Consider the following 27,117-nt stretch of genomic DNA (forward strand, 5'->3'; position numbering starts at 1 on the left):
CCTCGCAACTGCCGGGCTGTTCTGCCAATCACCCGTCTCCATGTTTCTGCTGTGAGTCCCCTGGCGCCATCACTCCATCGCGAAAGGTTATTGTCCATGTAACATGGATGAACGATGTTCTCTTCATGCACGTCGGCGCGAGTCAGGGCCCTGATTGCCGACAGTCCGGTATATCCGACGACCTGCATTGGGCGCTGAACAACGACATGATGGAATCGAGTATAAAACGTCTGGCACAGAATCATCTCGAAACGAATTCAATAGCATCCTCCATTCATCTGAACCCAAACAGATAAAACACCCCTCTACTCACAATGTCCAAAGTCTGGTTCATCACAGGCACCTCCCGCGGACTCGGGCGAGCCCTCGTCGACCACGCCCTTGCACAAGGCGACAAGGTCGTCGCCACGGCGCGCAACCCCAAAGCCCTCGAGCCCCTCCAAGCGCAGTATCCCGACACGCTGTTCTTGTACCCCCTCGACGTCACAGACGCATCGGCCGCGCGCGCCGCCGTCGCCGCCGCGCTCGACAAGTTCGACCACATTGACATCCTCGTCAACAACGCCGGCTACGCCAACATAGCCTCGGTCGAGCACATGGCCGACGACGACTTCCGCGCCCAGGTCGACACAAACTTCTTCGGCGTCGTCAACGTCACCAAGGCGGTGCTGCCGCACTTCCGCGCCCGTCGCGCCGGGCACGTCTTCCAGGTGTCCTCGATCGCCAGCCGAAGCGGCACGCCCGGGCTGTCGGCATACCAGGCCTCCAAGTTTGCCGTGAGCGGCTTCTCCATCTCGCTCGCTTCCGAGGTTGCGCCCTTTAACGTCAAGGTCACCTCCCTCGAGCCCGGCGCCATGCAGACGGACTGGATGGGCTCGTCGATGAAGGTGCACGATATCGACGAGGCGTACCGCGAGACTGTGGGCTCGATTGCAGGGCACGTCGGCAACCTGGAGAGCGGCGGGGTGGCGGCGTCCGGCGGATCGGACATTGCCAAGATCGGCGCCGTCATCGAGACGCTGTACAAGGCTGATGATCCGCCTGTGCGGGTGCTCTTGGGGAAGGACGCCGTGAACTACGGGCTGCATTTCAGTCAGCAGCAGGCCGAGTCGGATGCTCGGTGGAGGGAGTTGAGCGAGTCGACATCGGTCTAGTGGAGCGATTGCACGTGAGCTTTATTGAAATGGCAAGATGATTTCCGCAGGTTGATTTCGACAGACTTGGCAAGGCAAGCCCGAGGTTCGGGAATTGTCATGGTCAACGCGCAATGCGAGCCAGACTTTGTTCAGTGAACCGAGTTTCGGTCAGTTTCCAGGTACAGGCCTGTTCAACATGTGACTGGTGTGACTTGATGGGCTGCGTGTCTGAGAGTACTACGCGTATAGCTTTATACTAGTGATTGTTAGCCTTTCAATGCAGCGGTGTTCAGGTCCGTGATGCGAGGCATATGGTAGTGACAGCTTCTTAGACAATGTTGCGTACAGCACGCCAACCCGAAACAAACCAACTGGTAACATGTCTGCATCATGGATGTACTGGAACACTGCCACCTGGACTTATCTTGGCGCGTCACAATGCCCTCACAGTGTTGAGGGATGAAATAACTACCACGTCGAGCGTTGAAAAATTTGTATGCCCTGAACTGTCGACAGAGCTTACTGATGCTGACTCTGACACCTTCTATCGTATGAAAAGGCAGAAACTGCAGGAAGAAGAGCAGGACTGATGAAGAACATTCCTTTGGAACTTTGGCTACCTGCATCACGGAAGCCACGGTCGTGAGGCAGCTGGTTGCCGTTCCTATACCTATTCCGGGTGCTTTACACACCAACAATTGGCATCCGACTCTGGTTCGCAACGCTGATGACACCCGGCCGATCGCTCCGCCGCGCCCCGGCGGTCGAGATAGGGGTGGGTCGATTCCCCCGCCATGCTTACGCACAGGGAGAATAAAATACGGCCGCGTTTCTCGTGTCCACGGCGCTCACGGCTTCGGCATGCCGACTTGTCGGACGCAGGGTGACAAACACGGACGTAGGGGGTCAACTTTGAGCGATGAACCTGCTGCGGAAGACGAATGATTCTGTCTGCTATTTTGTCCATGATCGTTCGTCTGTATCTGCACGAGAGGAGCGACACATACGACCTACAATAAAGGGCCTCATGTCCTTCACTCGTTCTGTGCCATTTTATCTTCAGCATGCACCTTGCATGCGTAGTTGGTGCGACTGTCATCTAGGGGGGTTCTGTATGGAAAGCGTCGCGGACCAATTCGAATCGGACTGTTCATGTCGCTGCCAGGAAGCCAGAGCGACGCATCAGAAAAGTTGGCAGAACGGGTTGTTGATCCCAGTAGAATCCCGCAGGAGACGTGGAAACCTCCCTGGCCAAGGCCGCATCTCGCACCTCGACTCTGCAACACCATGTCACGAGCTCGCTGCCGGCTGCCAGCATAGTATCCAGAGGCAAGCTCGCTGCCGGCTGCCAGCATAGTATCCAGAGGCAAGCTCGCTGCCGCCTTTCGTCTTCAAACATGCCGCCGTCCAGCGGATCGACGAGTCGCTCCCTGATCGCGCCGCCGAGACCACCCGCGTCTGGACAGGCTTCTACCCCTCGAATACGGCCTACGGCGGTGCGATGAAGTTTGTGCCCTTGGTCAGTCGCGCGACCGGGTCGCCTCGTGGAACACGGCAGAGACGCCCAGCTGACGGCATCACCATGCCCACAGCCCGGCTCAGATGTCTACGCGTGGACCCAGTCCAGCAGACAAGACGCTGTGTTCCGATTGCCGGCGACGTTCCCCACAGCGAGTGTTGGCGGCGCCGTCGAGGGTTACTTGGAGGCAGGACCCACGACATTGGGCATCGTCGCCGTCGTCATCACCGACAACCTCAACATGACCGACGTTGTCAAGGTGTGGCAGGTCGTGCCAGGGCAAGAGGTGCCAGGGCAAGAGGGAGTCTGCCTGGACGTATCAGAGCATACGAGCGCGTCTGGGACATTGCTGGCTCGGAACTTGCCTCAGCCTCGCTGGAGCGAACAGTTCCCAGAGCGGCACCAGCTGTTCCCTGGAGACACGATGACCTAGAGGGTTTGGTGTTCGAGACAAAGTTGGCGGCTACGAGCAGGCCATGAAGGGGGATAAAGGTTTGCTGGTGTAAACCTAGTGCGGCAACAGGGGCTGGCCAGCATGTCAACGACCGACTGGACATGTCTGACTGGACATGTCGCGAGAGGCGTAGGGCGGGAGAGGATGCATTGATTTGATGGTCGAAGACTGGTGCTTTCATGTCAAGAGTCGAGACGGATGTGGATGGAATTGTTGACACGGATTGAATTCGCATGTGGTTCAAGTACCTACATGTAGAACGCACCTCGATTCTCAGCATTCAGCCAAGAAGCGGACGACTCGCCAGCACCACCTTGCACCTTGCACCTTGCCCACCTTGCCCACCTTGCACCTTGCCCACCAAATACGCTATCGATAGTTCGTCCAGCGCTCGAGTCAGCAAACCCCTGCGCGAGTAGGGAGCATTCGTTTCATTTCTGAACCAACAAACCCCTGACCATCAATTGTCCGACCCGGATCGTCTGCCGGCTGCGCTGTCGAATAATCCATCAAGGCATCAGCAAGACACAACAGATCAACATGATTCACATCTCATCGAAACATCGAGGCAGTGTCTCTTGAAATCACGTCTCTCTTCAATCGCCCCAGGAGCCTGATGCAGAGCAGCCATCGCAGGCCATGACAACGCATGACACCAGACCAAGGGGACGTGCTGCCGGATCCGTGACGAAGCGAGCGCTTCCTGTCTGACGCCCAGGATCCTGCGACAAGCCTTGCAGGCATGCGTCCAGCAGATCCGTCACAAACCACGTCTCAGACTTCTGCGAAACATGAGACGACATCGATCATCTCCTTTTCTACGACCCGAATCATCCTGTTCCGCTGTCATGCTAAGCCTTTTCGTCGCATATCCTTCCTTGTCAGGATTTCGATTCGCGTCCGAGCTTGACCCTGGCCCCGTTGTCTGAGGCTCTGCCTTGGTCTTAGGCTCTGCCTTGGTCTTAGGCTCTGCCTCGGTCTACCACGCGACCATCCCCCCTCTCCCTCCACGTCAGAGAACGGCCGCAGGGCTCTTGCGACGATGAACCTGGAGCGTCACACCAAGCCAGCCCCAGCCCCTTCTACCTAGCAAGGCAGCAAGCGCGCGCCGTTGCACTGGATGGCAGGTTGACGGCCGGGTACCCCGAGACGGACGTCACCATTCATGAGACGACTAGGACTGGGCGCCGTACAAATACGCCGGCCTCTCTCTTCCTCGTCCTTCCTTCCAGCTCTCCTTTCTCAGCCAGCCAGCCATTAACACTCCCTTTCGTCTCTTCTCTTCTTTGATCAAAGCTTACTTGCCCGTCGCCGGCCGACATTCTCTGAAACAACCTCGCGAAATCAAACAATACCGTCTTGTCAGACAGCAACCCCATCAATCGCAACCATGCAGTACTCCATCGTCACTCTCCTCGCCGTCGTCGCCGCCGTCCAGGCCGGCTCTGTAGGCTCCAGGCACAACAGTACGTCCTCGAAACATCCCAGGGGGTCGCCACGTCGCGCAGTCAAACTAACAGACCAAAACAGGGCTCGTGCCTCGCCAGGCCTCCACCGTCGACGTCTCGGCGCCTGCCATGGCCGATGCCAACGGCAACATTGTGCCCTTCAACGCGGCCGAAGTCGTCGTCGAGCCTCCCGCGGCCCGGTAGATGCGCCGTCTGGGGCGACGAGAATGAGACCCCACGTGCGCGGGAATCGGCAACGACACGAAGTGAGCCAGGTACTACTGGCAGGACCTTATTCAATGAGCGTATTTTTGGAACAGCGGGGAGAACCCTGCGTGAGGGAATAGGTGACGACGTGATAATGTTCTCGTCACCTGGGCAGACGAGTTGGTATCTAAATTGAACGCGGCGATGCGCCGACTGGCCCACCACTCTTGTGCACCGTTGCAGCGTGATGAATCAGACTGTTCGAGTGACTGGCGCTGCTTGGCGTGGTGTTGGGGGCGTGTTGGTCATGGTGAGCATGACGGCTTCGTCGCTGCGAGTTCAAATGAGAGGCGCCTGGCCTTTGGTGTTGGTCTCTGACTGACGGTCTCTGACTTGGCATGCGTAGCCTGACCTGTCGCAAATAACTGACCATCGATGCAACATGGAGACGCCTTACAATGAAAACAAGAAAATGGGCATCTCAATAACCCCCAGATGGAAAGTCAGTCGACGATTTGTGCTGTTCAAGCCGAAGCCCATGAGATGACCATCAACGACGTCAAGCCACATCTCGATTTGCGCCACGTCTTCTCGCCACATGTACGCCACACGCACTCGCCACAAGTGTCACACCAGTGGGTGGACCAATCCATTGGCTGTGGGCTGCACCTGCACCGAAAGACCCTGGATTTCCAGTCGATCTCCCCAAGCTCCCCTCGACCCCTCTTCCCATCCACATCCGCTCCGCATTGGCACGCCTGGCACGCCTGGCACTCCATCAAACCCATCATCGAGACGCGCCTCCCTGCTGACCACCTCACCAGGGCGATTCATCATCGCCGCAGGACGTTCCACAACATACCAGGCATCGAATCGTTGAAGCCCTCGCTGACCTCTCGCAGCATTTCTGCTGGCAACTTCTGACTCAGCCCACACGCCGGCAAATGCCTCAACTGGCGGACAGGAATGACCCGACCGACAGCCAGCAGCTCAGCCCCAGCCTGGCAAGCCTGGGAGCTCGAACGCTAGGGCCCCTCTCAGGAACCCGTCACCCAAATTAGCTCCGTGCCGGGGCGGATTCCCAATGTGCTCCCCCACCCAGTCAGCCCTGTCTTGACGCATGGATCGCTGGAGGCTCCGTTGGCTCCGTGACTTTGGTCACTCGTCGGAGCTCTCTCCCCAATGTCGCCTGCACCTTGATGCTGCCAACAGGCCAAGGCTGCCGCCAACTGCGACGAAGCCTGTGCTCTGACGATCTGGCGACTGAAGGACCCTGGACGAGTCAAGCCAGGCCAGCTTACCAGACCGTCGGTCCCGAACAGAATCCTTCAGGAAGACAGAGAGAGTGGGCTCCTGTCGTCTAGGGGCGCTTGTCTCCTAGCGAGATGAGACGCTCGAAACGCGCAACAGGATCCTTCCGCGGATGAGTCCAAGAACGAAATGCAAGCTCGAAGAAGAACACCGACGACGAGTTCGGAGCCTCACTCGACGTGATTCCATTCACGGCAGTTTTGGTGATGGGCGGTCAGAATGCTCACTGGCGACTAAGCGAACTCAGCCCCAAGCCACCTAGGCGCACTGCCAAATACCAACACGCTCAGCTCGTCACATCTGCAAACCATCGTGAGTCGGCCAACAGACACCAACCACGAGCTTGGACGACCCGCTTGTCTCCGCCTCCCCGAACCGGCCATTGGGTCATTTCCCACTCCAGTCCTGATCCCAGCATGCGGCGCCCAGTCTTGCCAGTGTAATGGATGAACAGGGCAGAGCAAATCCAGTCATCGTGGCCGCCGCATCTCACCGCTCGCCCGTCTGTCTGGTTGCCTGCTTGACCGTCATCCCTGGGCAGCGCATGTAGGAAGTTTCGGGCATGAGGGCTTCAAGGCTCGGAGGCTGAGCGATCCAGGACCCTGGCGCACGCCGTCCAAACCATCCTTTTACCTTCTCCTTCTAGGCTTCAAGGGCCCCTTGGCTCTTAAGGCTACGTGGGGTCTCATCCCGTCATTGTGAGGTAGTCTTTATATAGCTTGACGCGGCACTCTACGGCTCGACCCAACGGCCAACTTCACAGCCACATCCCAACTCCGCTGTTTTCATCCCCGCTAGCGTCGTGCCGAGTACCGGTGCATAAGTTTGTCCATGCAAGACGTTTCTAGGACGGCCTGCGACTTATAACAGACTCGAAAGCCCCCAACCGGGCCACTCCTTGGGGCCAAATCTGCAAGCAGCCGCCAGAACGAACTGAGACACCCGAGGCCGGACCTTTGGACACTGAAGACGGAAGACTGAGACCCGCAACACAAACCAACATGGTTCTACACCGGCAACAGGCCCAGTTTGGGCGGGCAAAGTGGCGCATGTCCATCTTGCTGCCGTGCTGGGTCTTACAGATATCTCTACTGCTGGCGACCATTGGACTATTTTCGTGGAGACTGGCTCATTCTGTTCGAGAGTACGAGGAAGACAAGAGGAAGGGGGGAAACGTTCGAGCCACGGAGCTAGTGTGCGCCTCGACACCCAGCCGCTGCTCGCCGCGTATCTTGACTAACAAGGTGCAGATGGGAGATCACCAATCTCGGCCTGCCACTCATCATTCTCATTCTCACACTGATTGAGTTCGTCAAGCTCGGCGCTGAGACCCTTACACCATGGACTATGGTCGCGACCAATGTTGTCAAGACGGTTTGCGCCTGTGGCGGCATGTCCGTCGATGTGGTCATGTACAGCCAGAGGAAGGATCGCCACTACAGCTTGGTCGGCCTGGTCATGGACTCCATCCTGATGTAAGCAAACCCCTCTTCTGACCCTTGCATTTCTTGTCTAACAGCTCAGCGTCGCCATCCTGATACCGACGATCTACTCCATCATGACCTACCGTCGCCTGGCTTCCTTTGACGATTACCACTATCCCGTCAACATCAAGGCGTATGGCTACAACGACCAGGAGAACCAGCAGCGAACGGCTTCGAAGAGCGGTCGCCTGTCCATTGCTTCCCTGAGCGAGAGCTCCTTGCGCCGCTTCTCCGGCTCTTCATTTTACAACCCTGCTGCCGTGTACCAGAGCCAACCCGAAGCCCCGGCATCTCTGACTTCCATCGGTCGCGCCGGGTCTTCTTACAACAATGAGCGAGACACACAGTTCGAGCAATACATGATGGAGCGTGAGCGTCGCATGTCCGGCGAGCACAGTTACAGAAGGGCCGTTGATGCGGTGCCTTGGCCCCACCGCAGCGTCAGCAGTGCGACGACGAATACCGTCTCGAGCTCCAGCACCGGTGTCGTTGTTACTGGTGGGACGCTGGATAGCGCCCGGCCGCTGAGCGACTCGATAGGCCGCGCCCCGAGCTGGGGCAGCTCGCACGGGCTGGTGGCCGTGCCGGAGCTGGACGAATACGACGAGGAGGAGCACCACGCCCAGACGCAGCACGAGCATCATCGACGGCAGTCCCACCGCCAGAGCGGCGACAAGGTGGCGCTGCTGGGTCATCACAGGCAGCGTAGCAGCAGTGATCCGCAGTGGCCGCGGCAGCGCCCGCCCGTGCCGACGATTGAGTTTGAAGATCTGAGCTCTACGGAGAGGAGGTAGTTGGACCTAGGGGCTGTGGGGAGGCTTGCTGTTTTGGTTACATTGGTGATGGATATACCCCATTTCTTTCTCTCGTTGACATTACATTCATCCTTTTTCTTCATGACAGTCTTGACAAGATCATTTGGGTTTATTCTATGGACAGCGGTCTTGAGGTTATACTTGTTTATTTGGGTCGGCGTTGGGATCAATACACGGCATTGTTCTTGGCTTGATGGCGTTTGTTCTTGCTCATTTTGAATACACACAATTGTACATGAAGCATTTAGGTTCTACCTGGCGACAGACGATGACTGATCAAGTATTTCCCCAAGTGCTGCGCCTCGAACGGCGCCAACACGAAGACACGTGGGGAGATACGTGAGGCTGATGTACGTCGGTCGATGCTTTAAAGCGAAGGCAGCGTAGCTGTAGATCAGTCAAGATGGAGATGCGGTGTCAAGGTTCATTCCATGCAACCCAACATGCTGCAGCGCCTTCGAGCCTCACTGACGAAAGCGGGATCGTCATGGCGAAGCACCGATGGTGAATTTTCTGCAAGCTTGATTCGGTTCTTGGCTACTGTACGGCTGCATGTGCAGTTTTATTTTAGTCTGGCGGGTGTGGGCTCTTTTGTGCGATCTCTTCGTCGACTCGTTGGGCTTGGAGAATGGAGTGGTTGCTAGCATTGACGAATCGGAGAGATGACTGGTCACACTGTTCTAGTGGCAATTCTTTTACATGACAGTTCTTTCCAACGATAACTTGTTGAGAGGGCTTCACTAGTTATGTGAACCATGATTCAGTATTGTGGGTATTCCTGAGAGCTCTGGATAGGTAGGGTAAGTGACATAAGACTTGTGATGAAAGATTGATGCCATGTCTCCGAATCACTGCTACCCATGTGCATCAGATATACCCATCTGACTCAAAGATCATATAAGCCGTAGATTACGTGCTCCTGGAAGCAGTGAATACCAGCCCCGGTGATCACCCGATCAGTGAATCCCATACGGTGATCACTAACCCAGGCAATCCCCCAATATTGGCCCAATACAATTCTTTTCTCAATGACAACTCTCTTCCTCTCCCTGAACAATGTCATAGACACGAAAGGCCGAAGCCACTCATTTAAGCATAGATAGTTGCTCCACATCTCCTTGCAGCTTAACTTGCCTTCCATTCCACCGCCCGCTGCCTTCCCCGTACGACTCAGAAATCGTAATCTACTGCTTCTTGTGCTCCGGAAGCGTAGGCGTTCCGCATCGGGGATTCACTTGTGGAAGACAAAATTAGGGCTTCAAGCCTGAAGATCCAGAAAGAAACGGTTGAAGTATTTAGCCCGGTTGTCGGCTGGTGCTAGTTTCCGAGGCGCGGGATTCTGGGACGACGGGGATCGTTTCGTGCAGGCTGCTGGGATGCCACACGGACGCGGACGCCGTCGTTGACACGCCGTTTCGATCTGCCTCCATGTTCCACGAGATGAGAACCTCTCCGGTCTCCAGGTAGAACCAGAGCGCGTGGTAGCCTGTTCCAATGTGGAAGTTGCCCCACTGTCACCTGAAAGTGCGTAGGATTGCGCTGGGTCGATGCTGGCCGGCTTGCCGTCGATTGTGATCGTTCCCGTCGGATTCGCCTGCGAAGAGTTAAAAACCCCAATCTCGGGTGAGGTCTGGCGTTTGACGTACCCAGTACCAGGACCCGGGAAGGGCCATGGCATATGTGGGATTGGGGCAGAGCGTTCGAAGGCTCTGACTGACTTGGTTATTTTAGCTTATTTCATCGGTGAGTAAATCAGCCTTCATATGGTACTCGCACCGCAAAGGGAGCTGAAGAGCCGGCTTTAGCTCCTATGCAACCTTGTAGGATAGGAGAGGGCTGTAGACCGAATGTCGGGATCAGTATCTGAGACGGGCATTTGAACTCGGTATTCGGGATACTAGAACAATCCGTGGTCCCACTACCACTATGCATCGTCGTGGCAGAGTCGTGGACTCACACAGTCCACCAGCGAGTGGGTTACTTCACTGCTTCTGTAGAACGTAAAGCTTAATAAGGTACGGAGCGGCGATGGAGGCTTCGTCTTGATATCTTAATTGGACCTCGTACTTGAAGCTACGGAAAGAGATCGTTTGCGTTCTATCCGCCGTGTAGCTTTGACCTGTATTCTCCCTCAAATAACCGGCCATGAGCTTGAGGCACTGTTCTTGGACTGGCGCCGGATCTCGGTGACCGCAAATTCAAGAAGCAATTCAGTAGCGGCATGGTTTTGATGGATCTCCATGTCGCAGTTGACGCTGACTACTGCATGTCTGTTGTGACTCTATGTTTGAATAGCCCCTCTGGTAGCCATTGGGAGACGGAGCTGCACGCAACTACTCTCGGGGAGACAGCAATGCTCTTGTACTGCCCATTTGCCCTGGTATCTACAATTAGAAGGCTGTTAACAACACAATAACATGAAAACCTGGGATCGGGGTTGTCTTAAGCCACCGCCGGAGAGAAGAAGATCTTCCCAAGTTTGCGCACTCTGCAGGCTTTTTCTGCCACACAGTGACGTCTGGTTCGGGAGCTTTCAATTGTCACCATCCTCACCACAGTGTTGCGGAAACGCCTTGATCAAGATCTGCGATCCAAAGCTGCCGAAAGAATGACTTCGAAATAAATCCTAGCTATATCTCTTGTCGAAATACTTTCGAAAGCTCTACTTCATAACATCCCGGCAGCGTACATCGACCGCCTGTTGCCGCATCTTAGAGTATGGAAGACGCCATTCGGAATCGCGACGTCACTGACCGGGCACGTATACATCCAGGAGGATGAGTTTTGGTGCTGCCGGATATTCTTGGTCATGCTTGTTGCATGACCAAATAAGCTCCAGAGAAGCTTCGCCTCAACACACTGTACCTCAGCGCGTAACCAGCAAGCCATGTTGCCCTGCGCTGCCTAGAATAAACTCGAGGGCTTGCGAGCCAAGTCGTGGCGTCCAAAGACCGACTTTGATGCAGCAGAAAAGTCCTGGTGTCGTTCGCACCCTTGTCGCCTCGTTTTACACCTGCTGCCACTATCCAACCACTGGTGTACGCGCGCGCCAAGCAACTGACGGCAGGATTGGCATCAGCACTGGGAGCCGCCCAGCTTCTCAATCCTCCTCGCAGTGCGAGGCCCGCAGCGCTGTAACCGATCGCCACGCAGCTGGTAATCACTTGAGCTGTGGGCCAACTGGGCTGCGGCCCGGCCAACATGGAGGGCAAGTGAGCGCTTCCCAACAGTGTTAGTCGATAAAAAGCCTCGTGTGTCCATCATGCCGCAACAGGAGCAGCGCTCGCTCCCAGAGCCACTGTTTGTTCCCATTTGTACCGTCTCAGAAATCCCCCGCCATGTCGACCGCACCTCGCAGCCGTAACGACTTTGAAGTCGCCATTGTGTGCGCGCTGCCGCTCGAGTTCGACGCTGCCTCCATCCTCATCGACGAGTGCTGGGATGAAGATGGCGGCCGATATGGTCGGGCCCCTGGAGACCAGAACCATTATGTGACTGGGCGTGTGGGCAACACCAATGTTGTGTTCTTGCTGCAGCCAAGGATGGGTAAGGCCGTCGCGGCACGCGCCGCCGAGGGCCTTCGGTTCAGCTACCCGAGGCTTCGACTCGTGTTGCTCACGGGAATCTGCGGGGGGGCGCCAACATCGACCAACGGCGAGGAGGTTGTGTTGGGCGATGTGGTCATCAGTACGAATGTCATTCAGTATGACCTCGGGACCCAAAATCCGGATGGCTTTGCGACCAGAGACAAGTCCGAGGACGCCCTGATCCCACTCCCAACGGATCTTCAGAATATGGTCGATCACCTGGAGGCCAAAGGGCGCCCGCGGCTGCAGAATCGAGTCAAGACCGTTCTTCAAGAGTTGCAGAAGAAGGCGTTGGCCCAACGTCGGGATTCGAGCTACGACCACCCCGGAGCCCAGCGAGACCAGCTGTTCAGAGCCGACTACATCCATAAGCATCATCTTGGCTCTTCATGCATATGCGCCAACAATCAACGAGGCACGGATCCGATTTGCGCTGCTTCTCGTAAGCTGGCCTGTGGCTTGACTGGTTGTGACGAGCGATTCCTGGTCCAACGAAAGCGCGTGGTCGAAAAGTATCAACACGAAAGGGAAGGGCGCCAGTCGGAAGCACAAACGCCGCTCGTATTCATCGGACGCGTAGCTTCTGGCGACATGGTCGTCAGGAGCGGCGAGGCCCGTGATCGACTCGTCCAGCGTCATCAAGTTGTGGGTTTCGAGATGGAGGGTGCAGGCCTGTGGGGAAACCTGCCGTGCCTCGTTGTCAAGGGCGTGTGCGACTACGCCGACAGCCACAAGCAAAAGGGATGGCAAAACTTTGCCGCGGCTACGGCAGCATCGACAGCAAAGGCCCTCATTGAAGAGTATGTCGCTATGTCTATGTATGGTGTTGGACCAGGCACGAACAAGGAGGTCAACAAGAGCATGGCCCGCTATGCCATGATCAATAATGCTGGCGCGTTCCAGCGTAATGGCTCATCCCGATAAGAAGCTCGATCTATCGTCCGCATCACCCCTATCCGCGGCTACATATGTATGCAAATGAAACTGGTGTCTGTCTTTGTCAAGAGACAGTTACGAGGAGATACAGGAGGCCTAAGGGGGGGTGGTAAGAGTACCAGACCGCAAAGGCACATACACAGGGCTGCAGGGAGCCCCTTACCTGGGGAGGGTCAGAAGTCGGGTTTTTTCTGTATTCTATGTTTGGAGCACACTGCGGAAGAATCTTTTGTTCTATTTTCTACCTTTCCCCGACAACCGGTGCTGAGGTGGAGTTAGATCTTCGAAGGAAGGCAGAGCGTTACGTCTAGGCTCGCGGGTCTTTGTTTTTAAGTGACTTGATCTTTCATGATCATTTAAATCTTTCAAATAGTGAGAGATGGCCTATAACTTTGCAATTAACCCTTGAAGATGTTGGCCGCATGTTCGCACACTGGAAGTCACAACCTCATTTCTTCTTCGAATAGACACTCGCTCGCTCGTTGTAGAAGCCTTATATCAAAATAGTCCACATCGTACATAGATAAGTATGTTATACACGAGCAATGAAAGCCGAATTGTGAAGTGCTTCTGCGCCACTCAGTGCTCCATCCATGAGTTCTCTAGTCTCTTGCAGGTTGCACTCGATATTCGATGATGGATTAGGAACACCTGGGGTTCCTGGTTCTGTGGGATATCAACCGCTGGTAGGTGCAATTCGTGTTGGTAATTGTCCCCATCTGATATTTGGCTTGATATGACACGTAGACTGTCGTCGTACAGCCAGCAGGACTGGCAGCAGCCGGCCAAGCTTCACAGCATTAAGCGTTGTATGTCGAGTTGCCTGATGCATGAGATGGCGAAACTCTCGTTTCAATATAAACCCTTGAAGTAACCCCGTGTAGATGGCATCCATGGGCGAAACTGCCGTGAACCTGGGTCGCATCGGTGTTCATGTCGGGGTTGAACAGATCAGGGTTTCCGCATTCGGTCCAAGCCACGAGGTAGACAGACGTGTTTTGCTCTGACCCTTCTGGTCCTCACCTCGCCTGCTCAATGGTTTCTCAGCATGGAATGCTCCCCGCGAGCCCCACCGCCACAGACGACAGCGGCAGGTCGACGTCCCTATACCTCTCCTCCTCGCCACCCCTCTCGACGTCCCCATCGCAAAAGCCGTGGATGTACCCCTCCAAAACAGCCGGCTCTCCCTCACCCGCCTCTTTCCTCAAGATGACGGGCGCACTCAGCTCGCTCACGGACCAGATCTCATCCTCGGCGCCTACACAGCCCGGCACAAGCGCCAGCATGCCGCGATTCCTCGTCAGGGCAACCCTGTGCGCCGTCTTGTCGCCGACGAATGTCTCGAGGAACTCGGGCGGCACGGCCGTGGCGCTGGCAGCGACGGGGGGACTCGTGCCGGCGACGGCGTCAGCGAGGAGGTTGCGGTCGTCGAGGGTCCAGAACTGGCGGAAGGAGGCGGCGTCGTCCTCGGCGTTGACGGCGTGCTCAAACTCGACGAGGCCGGTCAGGCCGTTGAGGACGGGCGAGAGGAGGCGGGCGAAGGCGTGGGTGACCTCTTCGCGGGAGAAGCCGTGCGGGTAGGCGGGGGTGCGGACGTGGGAGAGGCGGTCGCTGGAGAGGGTGCGCATGAGGGTTGCGAGGCGGTCTTGCTGGGTTGGGGACGGGGTGCGGACGTTGTAGGCGAGAGTCAGGAGGGTGATGAGGTGGTGGATGTCTGTGGATGAGGAGACGGGTTCGGAGACGGAGGCGATTGTGTCGATGTAGGTGCCTTGTAATGTTTGCTCGAGGGGTTGCTCATGGTCTGAGGTTATACGGGTCTTCGTAGTCGGTGTGCTGGTGGTAGTGGTGGTATCAAACTTTGAGGGCGCGATTGGATTTGTGACGATGCATGCACCAGCGTGGCCCTCCTTCGCCATCATATTGGAGAGCTGCATGGTGGTGTGGTGTTTGTGGTGGTTGGGCGTGATGTGCTTGCTACCTTGACATTGGGTGATGTTGGGTGAAGAAGATTGAGAGCCAGAGTGGAAACGAATCGATAAAGTGTCCAAGGTCTGGCGAAGGCTTGTACTTGGAGGCCGCGGACGAGAGGGATTGCCGCAAGCCCGACGTCTTGTTCCTATTGGGACAATGCAGATCAAAGTTGGTCAGGAACCTCAAGGAACCGATGACAAGGTGGGAGAGCCATGGCGGGTCCACGATGTCATGTTCGTGACGGGGGGGGGGGGGGGCGGCGTGGAGGGCGTGCCGCGGCGACACGGGCCCGGGGTCACTAGCTGACAGGGACAGACCATCGTGACGTGTTGCCGCGGGTGGTACTGTAGACGTGCCGCAGCCGGTGACAGCTTGACATTGCCTCTTCCGCGATAAGGCTAGTTTCAGGTGTCGAGAGGGAGCGTCCGATCAACCTGTCTCGCGTGTTGTCTCGTCTGGTGGTGTACTGTGTTTGACTGGACAGGTTGACCTCGGTGAGCAGCATTTGATAGTATCTGATGGAATGATCGACTGCGTGGGGGATGATTGAAGTGGATGGTATGATGATCCGAGGGGGAGGGGGGGGGTCACGGAGGAGTAGCACCAGCACAAGCACGAGCACCAGCACTAGAAGCGGTGCGCGGGGGTGGATGTTGGAGGTGGAGGCGGAGGGAAAGAGAGACTAGGGAAGGCAAGGTAGGGACCATGGACCATGACCATGACGTAGTAGGCCCCCCACCCGCGCACTGGACTCATCCGCAACCGAGAGCCACTACAGCGACCCGCCCCCCCTAACACCCCCAAAGCCGGACCCCTATCCGTCAGCTGTCAAGACTCCTGCCGATGGCATCCCGGCCGGCCCTTCCTGATGCGATGAACCAAGGCAGCAAAGGGAAAGGACACACCAGTGGGCATGGGCAGGTGCTCCCAGCACCGTGGTACCTTCCCTACCTCAGGCTCTCGCAGCGACCCCTCACGCATCCCCTTATTCCCCTGCTGTACACTTCTGTCCCCTTCTTCCCCTTTCGTGCATCCCTTTCTTGGCATCTCGTCCTTGGCACACCCTCGATCGTCTTGTCCACATCACGCCCATACCATCGTGACATCCTCTTCGGTCCGGTCAGTGCCAAGGCATTCTCAGGCACATCATTCGCGGCACTGCCTCTCTGCTGTCTGCCGACGCCTCACTCATCTGTCTCGCACCAGCTGACCTGGCGCCATCCGGACCCCCGCAGCAGAACTGGTCTTTCGTCCACACTGTTCCAGGTGATGAACAAGGTTAGTGGGGTGTCTTGAGATTGCCTCGTCGACCCGAGACATCCGTCTTGCGTTTAACTTGGCGTTCGCCTTTGCTGGCCTCGCTGTTGCATGCTGCCAGTCGTGCTCGAGGACAGTCTACGGCACATCGAGGACAGTCTATGGTAAGTCGCTCGCTCGGTGGGGGGCCACGGCGGCTTCTGCGCTGTCGCCGGTGACGCATACAGCCGTGCCGCAGTGGGCTGCATATGTGCGATTCTAGTTCGCCGAGCTTCTTTTGACTTCTTACTGCCTGTGCTGGGCCGATGCTGGTAAGGTGCTCGAATGAGGGCCTCATATCATGTGAACGGAATCAATTCTCGGTTTGACTGAAACGGTCATACCAAGCAGCGTCGTCTACATTGATGACCATGTCATCCACCAACGCCAATCCAGGATATTCTCAAGCCAGCATCACACTGCCCCACACGAGCGCCGTCCTCAAGCGCATCGCACGTGCGTCATACACTTACGACGTCTCAACTTTACCCGTCTCACTCGCCGACATAACAATTGGCCAAAACCCATCATGAGCAACTCTGAAGACACACCGCAGTTTGAAATATTCCGGGATTGTCTATCAGCCGCAATTGTCGAGCATATGACCAAGTCGTCAACCAAAGCCAAGCGCCGCACGAAGAAAACCCGCCACGTTACCTCACAAGCGGCACCAACCAGCAACAGCCAGACTCCAAACGACGCCGAAGACATAGCCGACTTTACTGATTACATCGCAACGCAAACTTTTGAAAGCGTTCCCGCCGACCTGCAGTCGCTTACACATGCCACATGGACTGCCGATCCTGACCTCCAGACACGTTATGCCCTGCCCTTGACCGGCGCCGACGTGTCCGCTATCCTTCCAACACTCGACCCCGATGTGGCAGACTCGCTTACGATTTACGGCATCATCGATGGTCTTTCCCGTGGCGTCCCTGAGCTGCTGGCCCCGGTTCTGACTGAGTACATCACCGCGCTCACCGCCCCGCCGCCACCACCACGTGCAACTCGCAACCAGGCTGACGGATGCGAACTGTGTGGTCGCGATTGGATCCCCCTGACATATCACCATCTCATTCCGCGCTTCGTGCACGAAAAGGTTGTTCGGAGGGGCTGGCACCCGCCCGAAGATCTCGACAATGTAGCATGGCTCTGTCGACTGTGCCACTCGTTTGTGCATCGCTTTGCTGGACACGAGGAGCTGGCTAGGCATTATTACACCGTTGAGTTGCTGCTTGCCGAGGAGGATGTCGCCAAGTTTGCAAAGTATGCCAGCCGCGTGCGATGGAAGGGGCGGTGACAAACTTCTCGTTGCGTCTTGCGTGGTAGCCATTGAACCGCAGCTTCTACCTGGCTGACACCACCATCCAGATCTCGTCGTGAGCGTCCGTCGTCGTTTCGGTCAAAGCGTCATGCGTCGCATCATTGCAGAGTTGTCGAGATGGTGGAAAGTGCGTACAACGGCTGGGGCGCCTGAAGGAACTCACGATGAGATGAATACGTCTCGTCTCGACCTGAGAGCGTGTGAAATTGGTATGATGAAATGTTGTGGAGATTGCCTATCATGGAAAGGCCATGCAGAGCATGATTCAATCTTGCGATACTATTTTCATCAATTTCCGATTAGTCTAGTGGTTAGGATATCGGCTTGTCACGCCGGGGACCGGGGTTCAATTCCCCGATCGGAAGAACTTTTGCTGATTCGGGTGCAGTCGAATTTAGCTTTTGCTCACCTCGGCCAGTCACATGCGTCCGCTGAGAATGGGTAACTTGACTGATCAACGTTTGACTATATTTCAGCCTTTATTAGGACCTCTGAGTGAGTAGGGCTGGACTGAGACGCCGAAAGCCAACTGCAACAAAGAGTCATCACATGATACATGCATATCTCTCTCGGACGTCTAGCTAGGTGTTGAATCCCGGTCTATACTTTCTGGGTTGCCTATTTACCCAACGTGGGGATCAGGCCCAGGGCTGCAATACCGTGTAAATGCACAGCCGTATTCCGATGTCTACCAGGCCACCTCGCACACGGCATCCTCCCTCCTCGCAAACAATGACGACGCTCGAATCGTCGGGTCCTCAACTTGTAAGCTTCCATCCAGGCCCCTCTCGCCCCGGTCTCGACCGAGCCCTCCCCACCAGCCCTCGCAAAATCTGCCTCGCCTCGGCACACGAGTGAAGACCCCCACCACCGAGCCGCTGCTTCAACAAATCGGGCGATTGGTTTAGTGGTATAACGTCTGCTTAGCATCTGACGGTCTTGGGATCGTTCACGATACTGTCTGCTGAAGGTCGCGCGTTCGATTCGCGCATTGTCCATCTTTTGCTTTTGCCGAGGATCATGGTGTCCTGTCATGTTGAGTAGAATGATGGCTATCACATGACGACCCGTGTAGCTTTTGCCCGGCTTTTTCTGAGTTCAAGATTTGGAGGCGTAGTTGCGGTGATGGAGGGATGCGTGAGGGGAGCTTCCGTTCTTGGGAGGAGGCAACGTGTTCTCATGGGAGGGCAGTGTATAGCAGCAAGTACTGGTTAGTGAGTGAGCCAGCACTGTAGGTGACCGGTTCTTGCGATCTTTTGTTTTAATCCGTCGGTTGGTCTTGTGGATGGCTCGATAGGCATGCGAGCACACGAGGAGCGTTGCCGCCCCTGCAATAGCACGATAAGGAAAAAGGCGTTGGGCAAGCGGCAAGCGGCAAGCGGCAAGCGGCAAGCGGAGCAAAGCGTACTGATCTCGCAGACTCCAAATAACGAGGCTAGTTGCTCGCCTCTTGAACGGCTCATCATCAGACAGTCAACAACGAAAAGTCCCTCGCCTCAAGCCTGATCGACGGCATGACCCCCGTGGCAGGCGCGCAGTTGATATACTCAAACCGGGCGTCCCCCTCGTGAAGCACAGAGACCTCATGCCAGGTCCGCAAGCGCCTCCGGTCGCCAAACGCCTTGTAATGCGACAGCGCCCCGCGATAGATGGCAAGATGGGAGGGGTGCGTCTTGGCCCACTGTTCCAGCCTGTCGAGATTGCTGAAGAAGGCCGCGCCGCAGGACTCCTTGCGCGGTCGGCCGGACGCCGTCGCTTCGCCCTCGTTGCGGAGGTAGCGGACGCTCATGGCCTCCGTCTCGTGCGGGTGCTCCATGAGATAGCGCAGTCCTGAGTGCAGCGTCGGCTCGAGCTTCCGCTCATACGCGTCCGCCTCTTGCTGGCCGCAGGGTTCCCAGAATTGGCCGGACCGGATGTGGACGAGATTCCGAGGGTTCGTGCCCACCAGGTGCTGGCCGCGTCCCTGGACGGCACTGTCGGGCGGGAGACTTTCGAGGTCCGTGGGCTTCGGGAAGAGATCGTGGGCCGAGTCCGGGATGCGATCCCGCGCGGCGCCCCAGTACGCTGAGCGATCGTGCTCCGGCGTCGTCGTCCCTGGAAGTCGTGCGAGGCCTGGCAGGTAGTCGAGGCCGGAGTAGTTTGGTCTCCAGCCTCGGGGAGAGCGGGTGGGCGAAACACTTCGCGCCAGAGACCGACGGATTCGCGATCGCGCTTCCCCAGCCGCGAGAACAAGGCCGGCAGGGCGAGCTGCGTCAGCGCGGCGTCGTACATGTCTGCATCTTGCCAGTAGCACACCCAGACGGACGTGTCTGTCGCTTCGGCGCCGTCAATCATGGTGAATGCCTCGAAGGCAGCCGGTCCATGGTCAGCCTCGAGCCAGGCGCGAATGGCCGAGGCGATCTGGGCGTCGGCCCGCAGACACGTCTCGTCCGCCGCGTGGCGCTGGACGCCAATGTACGCGGTGAAGACGTGTGTGACCCCCGGAGCGAGCGCCAAGTGCCATCGCGGAATAGGGAGACGGTGGTTCTTGGGTTTGCGCAGCGGATACGTGCGGCCTGGACAAGGCATGGTGTGAGGGTGATTGTCGAGGAGCCGCGGACGTGAGGGGAAGCTAGCTAATGTGCCCCTCGTCGTGCCACTCCGATTCTCCAACATCCATCTGTACAGTCCTCCGTTTGACTATGCCACATTGGTTTCGCGTTCCGTTGCTTTCTAGTGAGCAAGCTCTTTGAGGATCATGCCTTTCTTCAGGAAAGCTTCGACGGCCTCAAAAATCGAGCTTGCCAGAGATTATTTCATCGCACATGTTCATAGCGTTGAAATGTCGTCTCATTGTCCGGCGAACAGGCACGAACCCCTAACTATCCACAGCGAACTGGAAGTATGAGATCACGCTGCCAGAATCTTATAGGTCCAAAATCACATAGTGTCAAAATGACGAGTTGTCGGCTCATAAGGGTGTGTTGAGTGAATGTTCTGTTGGTCCGTTCATTGCTGTCATGTCTACATCTAATCTAATCTCGAAAGTCAAATCTAACGCGCTCCTAAATCAACGCAGATCCATCGGTAGTGACTGTTCACAGACGGCCGTCAGCCACCGTCCCCCATGCCAGGCATCTCACGAAGACATGGTGCGCAGACTGTCTTCCCCGAGCATGTCGTAGCGACCCTCTTCAACAAGTCTCTGCGTGGTGATGCGCTGGGGGTAGTTCCTGATGAACATGTCGGTAAAGTGCTTGCCGTAGTGGATGCCCTCCCTCGGCTCCTGGCCGACATCGTAGCCCTCGAGGGGCTTGATCACGGCCTGGAAGCTGGGCTCGTGGAAGTAGGCAAAGGCGAACCTCTCCTTGATGTTGAGGCCGACCTTGTGAGGCGTGGAAGGCAGGACGGAGTTTGTGAGAAACTGCATCATGTCGCCTGTAGGTACGATCGCAGGTTAGTCTTGTTGCCAAGCCCCTTCGGAAAACCAATCACTTGCCTGGGAACACGGTAAAGACGTTCTCTGCAGGGGGCACAAACACCCAGCCCTCGTCGTCTTCCTTGAAGCCGGCAGCGCTCCTCTCCCAGTTGGCAAAGTTCTCGTCCTTCTCGGGGGGCCGAACAAACAGGGCTAAACGGTGTAAGTCACTTGCAAGGGATTTCGACAGGCTGTTCTGGTCACTTACCACCGACGTCGTCAGCTGCCGCGAGAACGAGCAGTCCGTAATCGGTATGAGAGCCGATGCCACGGCCATCCTTGCCTTTGCCATTCGTAGCATGCGTTGCGGGGAATCTACTCATCCAACGTCAGAAATCAGACAGAGAAGCTTGGGAAAGCATTCAGGGGTAAACCTACCGCAGCACACGCAGGTGATGCCAACCATCGCGCGTCAGGCCCGTCAGAGACCCCTCAGGCAGATCAAGACCGAGCTCCGTCAGCTTGAGGATCATCTCGCCGCTCTCGCCCAAGCTGTCCATGTACCGCTGGATGGGCTCCTGCATCTCGACATCCGGCCACGGGCAGCGTCCGTGGCAGGGCCACTTTGCGCGCACCCTGGGCTCGTCGAGCGGGAGGTCCTTCGTGACGGTGAAGATCTCGCTGTAGTCGGCAATGCCGTCCGTGAGCTCCTCGCCGCTGGCAATGTAGCCGGCATAGCTCTGGCTGTCGACGCAGGCCGCCTTCTGGGCGTGGGACTTGCTGAAGAAGCGCTTGCTGGCCGCGTTGGCGGCCTTGTACGTGGCCTGTTGGTTCGGCTTCATGGCGATCTGGAGGATGCCGTCCTTCTGCCACGCGGCGACGATGGCCTTGCCGAGCTTCACGTCACTGGCGCTTGACGTAAAGGTTTCGGGCAAGACAAAGGTCTGGAGTTGGCCGATCGCAGCCTTGTAGCCAGGAGGAACGCCTGAGGGATCCCCCGAGACGGCCTTGTTGACGGCCTTGGTAGGGACGAGCCTCTGAGAGCTGGCGACGGTCATTTTTGTGTGTTGAGAAAAGGGTGAATGTTGTGGTGAATAGAGGATATGTGTTGATTCAAGATTGAAGTGATAGGCAGGCCTCTGAAGTAGTGTAGAAGGGTTGATGATCCTTTCTCTTCTTTTGGGTCCTGATGCCTCTCTTATATAGTATCGCGATGCCTTCCCTGTACACCATCATCCAGACTCGGAGTCTTGGAACCCTCCGTGGACGTCCATGGCCAGAGCCCCCCTCCTCTCATGTTAGAGTTCCTACATGATGAATTCAGCCACTTTGCGGAACAATCACGGAATGTTGGAAACTGCACGTCAAGGATCTGCGGCGACCTTCTCTACACCATCAACAAGGGCTCGCGGCGAGCCGTCTCATGGAGGATAGGGAGACGCCTTGGCGTACGAGTCAGACAGCCTTGTCCAATGGGGATGCCGCCAGCCCTAAATGAAAGCTTAAAGTAGAGAGATCTAGACTGACAGCAACGACACACCGCTCACGGAAACAATTTGCTGCCGCCGGGATATGCAGTACAAACGAGTCGGAAAAACCCAGGACAAAGCAGACACTACTGCCACGGCAGCCTTCGGCGTCCGTTGACGCGGGCCGCCCGGAGGCCGCCCCGAATAGCCCTGCCGAATCCTAGTAAACTTAATGTGAACTCCGGTCTGGAACCCTTAATGTGCGGGCTTCCCTTGTTATAGGCAGACGTTAAATATAGATCCACAGCCTCTCGGAGCCCGTGTGACTAAGGTGGTGCGAGTCGAACCGAAACTAGTATGATCACGACCCTCGGTCCGTGTGCGTAGTTGCCTTCGAAAGCGGGTGGTGCCGCGCGGGGTTTGTCATTGACGTCAAACATATGCTCAGATGATAAAAGATCGTGCCATATGTTGACGAAGCAAGGTGACATTGCCTCGAGCCGGACGAGCAGGAAACCTTCTGAGTCGGTTACACCTCGGTTTCGCAACTTAAGTAAGCCAGAATCCTCCTCTGACGTATTCAGTCGACGGAACACGCGGGAGGACGGCGTATAATGGCCAATGGAGCCCCTGAACACTTTCCGCAGCTGTGAAAGGCCTTGCAAGTGGGATGGGCTGACAGGTTAACTCTATAGGTAGTATCACAGTGGCCCGGTGTATCTGCACTCAGTCCCCATGTCTCCATGGAGCAACTCGATTGTCTTTTGGATCGCCGATGCGCCAAGGTCATACGAGCAGGCCGGAGAGGTCGCCGAGTTGAATGTTGCGCACACTGTCCAGCATCCCGAGGTACGAGGCCGAAATAGAGTTTTGGATTAAGCTTTTTCTCTGTCGGCCCCTGACAAGGCTCCGAATGCGAGTTTCTTGAAGAGGGAAAGAAATCCGGCCAGGTGGTGGGAACTGACTCTCTGTGCAGTCGTTCTTCGAGTCTCAGCCCTCGCCGTTGAATCGATTAGATTACGGATCGCACTCTAATTGATGAGCCAAGGAGCTGGATCTTCTGAAGGTGACAGAAAACTCCGAATGTAATCACGGAGTATTCCCATCTTGTCTCTGTGCATTGCCAACTCGATTCGTGAACCTGAGGTCTCGATATTGTTTCCGTCGGCTTCGTGACTCGAATACCGATCCAGAGGTCTAGAAACAGAACCCTGCACTGTCTCAGATGGCGAAAAGTGAGCATCTCGGGAGTTGGGACCATCGGACCCCTGTCCCCTCAGCCCCAACCAGATTGTCGTGCGACTCGCGCTTCGAAAAGGGGCTTAGTAGTCGGTCGCTCCGAAGCTCTCGAGCTGATAATGTGCGCGGGCGCGGGGCGGATGCTCCCGTGTCTGGTAGTGACTCCTACCCTTCCACCGGACACTGAATAATTTCAAATACACTTGGTCTGAAGAACGTGCTCAGTTGAGACAAACTCGGCGTTGACCGACGTACGCTGACAGCCGAACCATTGACCATATACCAACCGAGGATGATGGCCGAAAGAGAGAGTTCGTGCCAGGTGTCTGTTTGCAGCGCGTCTTGCAGATCTCATGGTATCTTAAGCTTGTTCTCTGCTGCGTGCCAAATGTGTATGATGATGCTGTGGCCGCCCATAAAGTCAGCCAATCACGCAATGAGCACATCGGCCAACGCCAGACCGGTCAACGGCGCCCGCATCTTCTCCCTTGACATCGCCCATGTAAACCTTGACTTCGCGCCCTGCACAGGAAATCGACCCGTCACCGTCACCAGCCGAGCCAGACCTTCCGCCATGTCTGATGCCCATGGCCATACAGCGAGTCCATCGCCGCTGGTCCGCTTCGGTTTCGCAAACTCAGTCGCAAGACATTCCTACACCACTCATCGCATCCGCTGTCATCGATCTGCCTGACAGCAGACGCAATTATCGCCCCGACAACAACGCCTTCCACCCTCCCTTCTCCAGCAACCATAACGCCTCAGTTGCATACGCCCGGCTCCCCCGGTGCCCACCTTCCTTCATTGCCGCCTCGGCCAGGCTGTCCATCAGTCGGCCCTCCATAACACTGCTCCATATTCCCCTCGCCAACGTGTCCTCGTCGCTATTTCCCCACTCGCCTTTGCCCAGCCGGTAGAATATCCTGCCAATGGTCTGAAACGCAATGCACCGCTGCGCGGCGACGGCACTCCGCGCCAGTATGGAGAGCTCCTCGATTGTGTACCCCGCGGCCTCGGGCGCCTGGCCGTGGTGATGAAGGCCTTTGGAAACAGGAATCTGCCTGCTCAGTCGCGGCGGCAGCATGGCTCCGCGAAAGTCAAAGCGAAGCGCCGAGATGGGCAGCGAGGCCTGGCCCGGGTAGTAAGGGGAGTCGCGGTCGGCGGGGCTGTCTGTCGTCGGCAGAGGGGCCATCCAGGCAAGCTTGGAGGGGTCGGCGGGGAGGTTGGGGAAGAACTTTTCGTGGAGCGTGGCGAGGAAGTCTGGGTGGGAGGGATCGAGATCGGGCAGGGCAGGCGGCTGGGGGAAGTGCGTGTGTTCTGGTTGCTGGTTGATCGGGAAGAGGTCCTCGGGAGGGGCGGATGGAACGCGGTCTTCGTTTATGGGTGCGTGTTGCTGCTGCTGCGTGGGCGCTGGTGGTGATGATGATGTCGCCTTGGTGGTGGGGGTTGACGGCTTAGGTGGTGGTGGTGGCAGTGTCGTGTCTTCGATTTTGATTTCTGGCGCCGCAGGTTTGGGAGAGGCCTCCTGTGTACCAGGCACATCGAACGGGTCGGGACCATCGCGCTCATCAATGTTCGCCCGCTGCAAGAGTCTCTCAATCAGTGCCGGGTTGAGTCCTTTGAGCATCTCGGCTCGCTCGCTGGCAATCTCTGCAGGCGTCATGTTCTCGAGCCTGGCCTGGTTCTCTCGATCGATCCGCCGCCGCTCGGCCGCCTCAAAGTCCGCCTTTTGCGTAGCCGGATCGACTTCGAACCTGGCTTCGTGTGCAGCCCGGGCCTGAGCGCCGGCAACCGCAGGGGCATCGTCTCCCTTCTTGCCCTGTCGCTGCTGTTTGAAGGCAGATGGGCGGCTTCGCTTTTTGTGGACTGGAAAGCCGGTGGAGGAGATGTCGGCATCGTCGAAAGTCACCGGCTTGAGTTGTGCCGTTTTGCGCTCGACGATGTCGCCGATGAGGAGTGTTGGATCCATGACGTGTGGTGAGGATGAAGTTGTCGAGAGGAGCTTGCTGGAGAATGTGGGAGGAAGCCAAAGCTTTGTCACAATGGCGATGGTGGGGTAAGGTACATAGGTACCTAGGTACCTAAGTAGCTAGCGAGACTGGTCGGGAGGCATGTGTTCGGTGTGGTGCCAGCAAGGTCTCACGTTTCGAGCTCAGGGTTCGACCAGAGAAAGATTCGCGCTCGGTTTACTGGCTACTGAAGGTTCCGTTTTTTCTTTCTTTTATTTGCTTTTCAAAATGCAGTCTTGTAACCTTCGGATCCCGTTCTTGCAAAGTGTCTCAGCATCGGAAAAGAAATGATCACTCAAAAACGAGGGCTGTGCTGACTCAGCCCCCGCCAGCCAGTCAGTTGGGATTGGTGTGGCTGGTGCTGCCGAACAGCGCGTCGAGGCGAGACAGGCACGCCCGGCACGGGCAAGCGATACGGACTGTAACAGACGCTTGCATTAGCGCCGATCTGTATCCCCGTTCCAGCTGTCGTGTTATCTCCGATCGAGGTAGTCATCTTGGTGTGTACAATTGTCTGGGAGCCTCCGTCGATACTATGTTTCCGGCCATGATACTATCTGAGCGGTGATAATTTTCTACTTTCAACTTTCGGCGTTCTCCATTTTTCTTCCAATCGCCACAGCCGAGTCCTTTCTACGATGGATGGCCGGCGAATGCCGCTGTCGTCACAGGTATGTCTTTATGCTCTTTGTCGCAGAAGCCCGCAGACAAAAACAAGTGTTTCAAACGTAGGTCCACTCGGCATTTGAACTACTGGCTTAGAAATTGAGAGTTGCGTCGCTTGTGGCTGCCCGGATGAGCAGATATGATGAGGTGCAGATGTGCTTCTGGGGTCCTTCGCTGCAGGGTTCCGAATGTGCACTGTCCATGCCTCACCACCTGCTCGTGGTCCAAAAGAAGAACAGCAGGAGTTTCGCTCAAGAAGAGCAAGCGTCAGGAAAACGGCCATCTCAGAAGCCACATGCAAAGACATTACCAAAGAAATAGAATCGAGTCATATTCCCAAAAATCAATGGCCCAAAGCCAGCAGTGACAACCCCGCGGTTGTACCCCCCTGCACGGCAGCGATTTGTGCATTGTCTCCAAACAAGCTGGATCCATGCAAACAGCGCGCTTAGCCGGACCCTTGACTCGTCACGCTAGTCCTGATAGGGATAAGATCCGGGCAGTTCCCCAGGACTAGGCGCGCGATGCATGTACCCTGGTACTTCCGCAGCACAGACCAACCTTGTTTTCCTTTCCCTTCCACGGGGCCTTGTTCTCTCCCTCTCCCCCAGCACTGCACCACAAGCGACGGCGCACCCGCAATCGGCGCCACGTCGCCCGCTAGAACATGTGTCTGTCCCCCAAGACCCAGACAGCCGCGCCAGGTACCTTGTAGCCTGTACCACCGGCTCGTTACTTCACCCTTTCACCCGCATCCACGTCCATACCACCCACACCCACACCCACACCGCACCACGCGGTCGGCTTGATCGTGTCGACAAGCATTTAGCGGGCCACCTGATCTTGCTC

At 56.6% G+C, this 27,117-nt stretch overlaps 9 protein-coding genes and 2 non-coding genes across 11 annotated transcripts; 6 read left to right on the forward strand and 5 right to left on the reverse strand.

Annotated features, from left to right (window-relative positions):
* Positions 1-314: 314 nt before the first annotated feature.
* Positions 315-1,154, forward strand: VDAG_09485 (dehydrogenase/reductase SDR family member; the record flags this gene model as incomplete). Its single annotated transcript, XM_009658446.1, has 1 exon — positions 315-1,154. One exon carries the CDS (start codon positions 315-317, stop codon positions 1,152-1,154), a length of 840 nt encoding a protein of 279 aa, XP_009656741.1.
* A 5,970-nt stretch (positions 1,155-7,124) lies between these two features.
* Positions 7,125-8,353, forward strand: VDAG_09486 (uncharacterized protein; the record flags this gene model as incomplete). Its single annotated transcript, XM_009658447.1, has 3 exons — positions 7,125-7,219; positions 7,326-7,521; positions 7,595-8,353. 3 exons carry the CDS (start codon positions 7,125-7,127, stop codon positions 8,351-8,353), a joined length of 1,050 nt encoding a protein of 349 aa, XP_009656742.1.
* A 1,279-nt stretch (positions 8,354-9,632) lies between these two features.
* VDAG_09487 (uncharacterized protein) lies at positions 9,633-10,047 on the reverse strand (the record flags this gene model as incomplete). Its single annotated transcript, XM_009658448.1, has 2 exons — positions 9,633-9,968; positions 10,021-10,047. The coding sequence occupies 2 exons, from the start codon at positions 10,045-10,047 to the stop codon at positions 9,633-9,635; spliced, it is 363 nt and encodes a 120-aa protein (XP_009656743.1).
* Positions 10,048-11,712: 1,665 nt separating this feature from the next.
* On the forward strand, positions 11,713-12,885 carry VDAG_09488 (pfs protein; the record flags this gene model as incomplete). Its single annotated transcript, XM_009658449.1, has 1 exon — positions 11,713-12,885. One exon carries the CDS (start codon positions 11,713-11,715, stop codon positions 12,883-12,885), a length of 1,173 nt encoding a protein of 390 aa, XP_009656744.1.
* A 1,055-nt stretch (positions 12,886-13,940) lies between these two features.
* Positions 13,941-15,188, reverse strand: VDAG_09489 (uncharacterized protein; the record flags this gene model as incomplete). The annotated part of the gene is made up of 2 exons (XM_009658450.1): positions 13,941-14,825; positions 15,186-15,188. 2 exons carry the CDS (start codon positions 15,186-15,188, stop codon positions 13,941-13,943), a joined length of 888 nt encoding a protein of 295 aa, XP_009656745.1.
* Positions 15,189-16,693: 1,505 nt separating this feature from the next.
* VDAG_09490 (uncharacterized protein) lies at positions 16,694-17,641 on the forward strand (the record flags this gene model as incomplete). The annotated part of the gene is made up of 2 exons (XM_009658451.1): positions 16,694-17,430; positions 17,536-17,641. The coding sequence occupies 2 exons, from the start codon at positions 16,694-16,696 to the stop codon at positions 17,639-17,641; spliced, it is 843 nt and encodes a 280-aa protein (XP_009656746.1).
* Positions 17,642-17,781: 140 nt separating this feature from the next.
* Positions 17,782-17,853, forward strand: VDAG_20249. The gene has a single exon. It is a non-coding gene; the product is annotated as a tRNA-Asp (tRNA).
* Positions 17,854-18,381: 528 nt separating this feature from the next.
* VDAG_20250 lies at positions 18,382-18,486 on the forward strand. Its single transcript has one exon. It is a non-coding gene; the product is annotated as a tRNA-Ala (tRNA).
* Positions 18,487-18,953: 467 nt separating this feature from the next.
* Positions 18,954-20,056, reverse strand: VDAG_09491 (phenylacetaldoxime dehydratase; the record flags this gene model as incomplete). Its single annotated transcript, XM_009658452.1, has 2 exons — positions 18,954-19,600; positions 19,681-20,056. The coding sequence occupies 2 exons, from the start codon at positions 20,054-20,056 to the stop codon at positions 18,954-18,956; spliced, it is 1,023 nt and encodes a 340-aa protein (XP_009656747.1).
* Positions 20,057-20,606: 550 nt separating this feature from the next.
* Positions 20,607-21,943, reverse strand: VDAG_09492 (2-oxoglutarate-dependent ethylene/succinate-forming enzyme; the record flags this gene model as incomplete). The annotated part of the gene is made up of 4 exons (XM_009658453.1): positions 20,607-20,891; positions 20,977-21,098; positions 21,154-21,260; positions 21,324-21,943. The coding sequence occupies 4 exons, from the start codon at positions 21,941-21,943 to the stop codon at positions 20,607-20,609; spliced, it is 1,134 nt and encodes a 377-aa protein (XP_009656748.1).
* A 2,356-nt stretch (positions 21,944-24,299) lies between these two features.
* VDAG_09493 (uncharacterized protein) lies at positions 24,300-25,562 on the reverse strand (the record flags this gene model as incomplete). Its single annotated transcript, XM_009658454.1, has 1 exon — positions 24,300-25,562. One exon carries the CDS (start codon positions 25,560-25,562, stop codon positions 24,300-24,302), a length of 1,263 nt encoding a protein of 420 aa, XP_009656749.1.
* Positions 25,563-27,117: the final 1,555 nt, after the last annotated feature.

This window comes from Verticillium dahliae, genomic scaffold (genome assembly GCF_000150675.1).
Source record: "Verticillium dahliae VdLs.17 supercont1.26 genomic scaffold, whole genome shotgun sequence".
Taxonomy (NCBI): domain Eukaryota; kingdom Fungi; phylum Ascomycota; class Sordariomycetes; order Glomerellales; family Plectosphaerellaceae; genus Verticillium; species Verticillium dahliae.